Raw genomic sequence first — 4,621 nt, forward strand, 5'->3', positions numbered from 1 at the left:
AAAAAAAAAAAAAAAAAAAAAAGAATTACCTTGGAGAAGTCTCCTATAAGGTCCCTTGGGTCATTATCCAAAATGTTCTCAATGGTGCCCTTTGGGGAAGATGCCAAGGATAAAGACTGATGTAGAATCTGTAATAAATCAAAGGTGGAAAATGAGGCCAGGGTTCCAAATAGGACTTTTGAAAACATTCACCTAGAACATGTCACCAGGAGATGACATGTAAATGTCTGTATTTAGCAAATAAAATATTTTCCTTATTTGATTGAATCTGGAATGAAAAAGACAATGTGGGTCCCTGACTAGGTCTATTATTTCAGTGTCTAACTCAAATGTTCTGAAACTAAGTTTTTTTCTCCCCTTTTTAAATTTTTAAAAATTTTTAGAAGATTTATTTGAGAGAGAGAGAGCGTGTGTGCACAAGTAGGAGAAACACCAGGCAGAGGGAGAGGGAGAAGCAGGTTCCCCACCGAGCAGAGCCCGATGTGGGGCTTGATCCCAGAATCCTGGGATCATGATCTGGGTGGAAGGCAGCCACTTAACTGAGCCACCCAGGCGCCCCTCCCTACCTTTTTTAAAAAGGGGAATTAAAATTAAGGCCAAGTCTAAATAAATATTTTTTAGTTCTCTCCAACTGAGAAGCTCTAGAGGTATAATAAGCATTCCTAAAGGATACTGCGGTCTCTAAATACTATTTCCCACTAAAAGAAACCAGGGTTTGAGGGCGCCTGGCTGGTCAATCAGTGGAGGTACGACTCTTGATCTCAGGGTTTTAAGTTCAAGCCCCATGTAGAGTGTAGAGATTACTTAAAAATAAAATCTTTAAAAAAAAAAGAAAAGAAAAGAAAGCAGGGCTTTTTGAAGAAGCAATTGACTCCAGGTTGGGACAAGAAATGTACCAGATAAACCTGGAATGCCTTCTGATAGTAGCAAGGAAGTTACCAGACTAGTCAGCCCATGTCAAAAGGGCTAGTCATGGGGAGCTAAGGATTTCTTAAGCAGGACACAAAAAGCACTGAACAGAGATAAGACTGATGAACTGAAATACATTTAAAAATCAAGAAATTCTGTTCATCAAAAGAACAGTATTAAGAGAAACGGCAAGCCAGAGTGGGAAGATATATAATCTGTCAATACTACACAGCAATAAAAAAAAGGCGGGGGGTAGGGGAGGACCCAACCATGGATATGATATACAACAAATGATTCTCACAAAAATAATGCTGAACAAGAGAATCCAGACATAAATGAATACATAGAGCAGGACCCCAAGGATATAAGGTTCAAACACGGGCAAAACTTAGCCACATCGGCAGAGCTCAGATCCGTGTTACTGAGGGGAAGCATAGGAGGGGCTCTGGGTGGCTGCCGGGGCTCCTTCTTGGGTCATGATTGGGTGTTTATGGGGGATGTTCACTTCAAAGAGATCCAGCATTCATTCTGTCTTTCCCAAGGGTGACCAAAGAGTTTGATGCGCAGAAGTTTCTCTTTGTGGGAATATTCTGCCAATAAAGGACGAGTGATGGAACTGCAGGATCAGTTTCTGAAACCTTTGTTAAATGAAACCTAGGCAATACTCATCAATGACTGCCCAGTGGCGGGCCACATGATCGAAGTAAACGAATCACGCTTATCATCCCCGCAGTTATCACAGGCCTAAAACAGAACATTTATGTAGACCCGAGTCTTATAATACCCCAAATACACAGGATACAATAGAAAGATCACTTGCCATAGCAAGAACCAGGAAGATCTCAACTTGAATAAGAAAAGACAATCAACCGAACCCACCACCACAACTTGGACGCTGGAATTATCTGGGGAGGATTTTAAAGCAGCCACAATAGCCAACTGGGAACATGCTTGAAACACATGGAAAACGGTAAGTCTTGGCAAAGAAAAAGAACCAAATGGAAATTTCAGAATTGAAAAATACAGTATCGTGCTCCTTGAACGAAGAGGCACCTGACAGACCAACCTCCTGGGGCTTCTCGGGACTGGCTGCCTCCTCGGGACCGGCCCCAGTCATGCTCTTTCTCCGCTTTGTATTTGCGGGCAGGTGCTCCTCTTGAGATCGGTCTGGTCTTTTTAACACTGACCGGGTGACGGAGCTACACGTGGACGAAGAGTCAAACAGCTTGTATCGATTCCCCTACGGAGGAAACAGAAGAGACCCATCTTCCATTAAAACCTGCTCACTTTGGGACGCCTGGGTGGCTCAGTTGGTTGGACGACTGCCTTCGGCTCAGGTCATGATCCCGGGGTCCCGGGATCGAGTCCCACATCGGGCTTCCAGCTCCATGGGGAGTCTGCTTCTCCCTCTGACCTTCTCCTCACTCATGCTCTCTCTCACTGTCTCTCAAATAAATAAATAAAATCTTAAAAAAAAAAAAACAAAAAACACCTGCTCACTTGAGGGGCAGCTGGGTGGCTCTGTTGGTTAGGCAGCCAACTCTGGGCTTCAGCTCAGGTCATAGTCTCAGGGTCCTGGAATCGACTAAAGTCAGGCTCCGCATGGACCCTGAGCACGGAGACTCCTAAGCACAGAGTCTGCTTCAGGATTCTCTCCCCCTCTGCCTCTCCCTCCCCGGTTGCTGGAGCTCTCCCTAAAATAAATAAATCTTAAAACCCAAACCAAACAAAAACCCCTGTTCATTTGGGACAGTAAAGAAGATGGGTCAAGGGCTTGCTGGGAGAAACAGACACTGTCCCTTTCTCTAGTTCCAGTGACTGTTGGAGGCCCTGGGGCACATAGTAGCCACTGAGTACCTAATGCCTACCGAACACGTATACAGCTGACAGGATATTGAGATAAGACGACAATCAGCTCTCCAAAACTGTCTACACAGAGTCCCTAAGGTCAAATCACTGTTACCTTCCAGCTGGGAACACATTTTTGGTTTGCCTCCTCCCCACTGTTTGTTAACCTGCACCTTGCTCTCAACCGGTTTTAATACCCCACCTAAATCCAGAAAAGGTATGAAGTTGCTAGATCATGCTAGAAAACAGGGCCAATGAAGTGTTAAGATAGTGCTAAGGGTGGTCGTTTGTAAGGAACAGGAGTGCACAGAGGAGCAAGTGCCTTCGAAATTGTGTTCAAAAGTCCTCTTGAGGGGCACCTGGGTGGCTCAGTGGCTTGAGCCTCTGCCTTCGGCTCAGGTCATGGTCTCAGGGTCCTGGGATCGAGTCCCGCATCTCTCTGCTCAGTGGGGAGCCTGCTTCCCCCTCTCTCTCTGTCTGCCTCTCTGCCTACTTGTGATCTCTGCCTGTCAAATAAATAAATTAATTCTTAAAAAAAAAAAAAAAAAGGCATTAATTAAGAAAAAAAAAAAGTCCTCTTGACCTGGTCTTTCTAAGACTAATTTTCCAGAGTCCTGGGGCAGCCACTCTGACCAGTGGGAGGGGCAGTCTAAACTCATGCGTCTGTCATGACTCAGTGTGCCCTGGCTTGGCTTTCCCTTCCATGCAGAATCTACTTTCATACCCCAGTAAACCACTCCTTTTCAAGTTGATACTATAATTGTGATGTGTCCTTGAAATGTTCCAGTTAATCCCTAGCAGAGTGTGCCACTCCCAAACTAACTTTCCCAGAGACCAAGACTATTCCTAAAAAATCTATTCCTTATTAATGGAATGTTTTCTGAAAAGCGAGACCAGAGTTCTTTTTTATTTGTTTGTTTTTTAACCTAGAAGAGCTGAAAGCATTTTTGGGGAAAAGGATCACTGCCTTCAACAGTCTCAGGGGGGACTGTGAACAACCCCCAGGGCCCAAACCACATTTCCAACACAGCCCAGCAACTGAGAGTCTGCAGTAAGTGTCCTTATAAGGCAAGTCATCGCTGTGAAGGGCCCCAGAACTCTATTGGTTAAAAATCTAATTAAACAACAACAAGGGGTGCCTGGGTAGCTCAGTGGGTTAAAGCCTCTGCCTTTGGCTCAGGTCACGATCCCAGGGTCCTGGGATCAAGCCCCACATTGGGCTCTCTGCTTAGTGGGGGAGCCTGCTTCCTCCTCTCTCTCTGCCTGCCTCTCTACCTACTTGTGATCTGTCAAATAAATAAATAAATAAATCTTTAAAACAAAACAAAAAAACCACCACCACCAAAAAACTGATAGACATTTCCCAAGCTTCCCTACTCTGTACACAATTTATGTCTTTCAAAGGGACCTAGTAAATTTAGAGCATTTGTACTGGGATAGCCCATTAACAATGCTTATAATTTTTAAGTGATCTTAAGGGTATAGTTCATTTGACCCATATTGATAGTTCAAGGGCCATGCTAGTTTAAAAATGTAAGGATATCAATTGATATTATACCTAAGTGCATGGGGCTCTTACTTTGTGCTGTGACAGTATCTAATTTTCACCAGGCATTTGCAAAATAGTTGAGAATGTGTCCCTGTGCAGGTATAGCCTCGCTTCTAGCTTTGTTTGAATTATCCCTGTTGGGGGAGCCTGGGTGGCTCAGTGTTATAAGCCTCTGCCTTCGGCTCAGGTCGCGATCTCAGGGTCCTGGGATTGAGCCCCGTGTCGGGCTCTCTGCTCGGCAGGGAGCCTGCTTCTCCCTTTCTCTCTCTGCCTACTTGTGATCTCCCTCTGTCAAATAAATAAATAAAATCTTAA

At 44.6% G+C, this 4,621-nt stretch overlaps 1 protein-coding gene across 3 annotated transcripts in view; it reads right to left on the reverse strand.

Moving 5' to 3' along the window:
* LOC111144080 (cell division cycle 25A) overlaps window positions 1-4,621 on the reverse strand; it is a 23,466-nt gene that overhangs the window by 6,032 nt on the left and 12,813 nt on the right. For all 3 annotated transcript variants that reach the window (XM_022498183.1, XM_022498182.1, XM_022498181.1), the window contains 2 exons: window positions 1,976-2,149; window positions 30-128 (listed from right to left, as the gene is read on the reverse strand). In XM_022498183.1, the coding sequence (XP_022353891.1) occupies window positions 30-128; window positions 1,976-2,149 (273 nt within the window). The remainder of the gene's footprint in view (window positions 1-29; window positions 129-1,975; window positions 2,150-4,621) is intronic.

This window comes from Enhydra lutris, unplaced genomic scaffold (assembly GCF_002288905.1).
Source record: "Enhydra lutris kenyoni isolate GAN:26980312 unplaced genomic scaffold, ASM228890v2 scaffoldscaffold10, whole genome shotgun sequence".
In the NCBI taxonomy this organism is placed as follows: domain Eukaryota; kingdom Metazoa; phylum Chordata; class Mammalia; order Carnivora; family Mustelidae; genus Enhydra; species Enhydra lutris.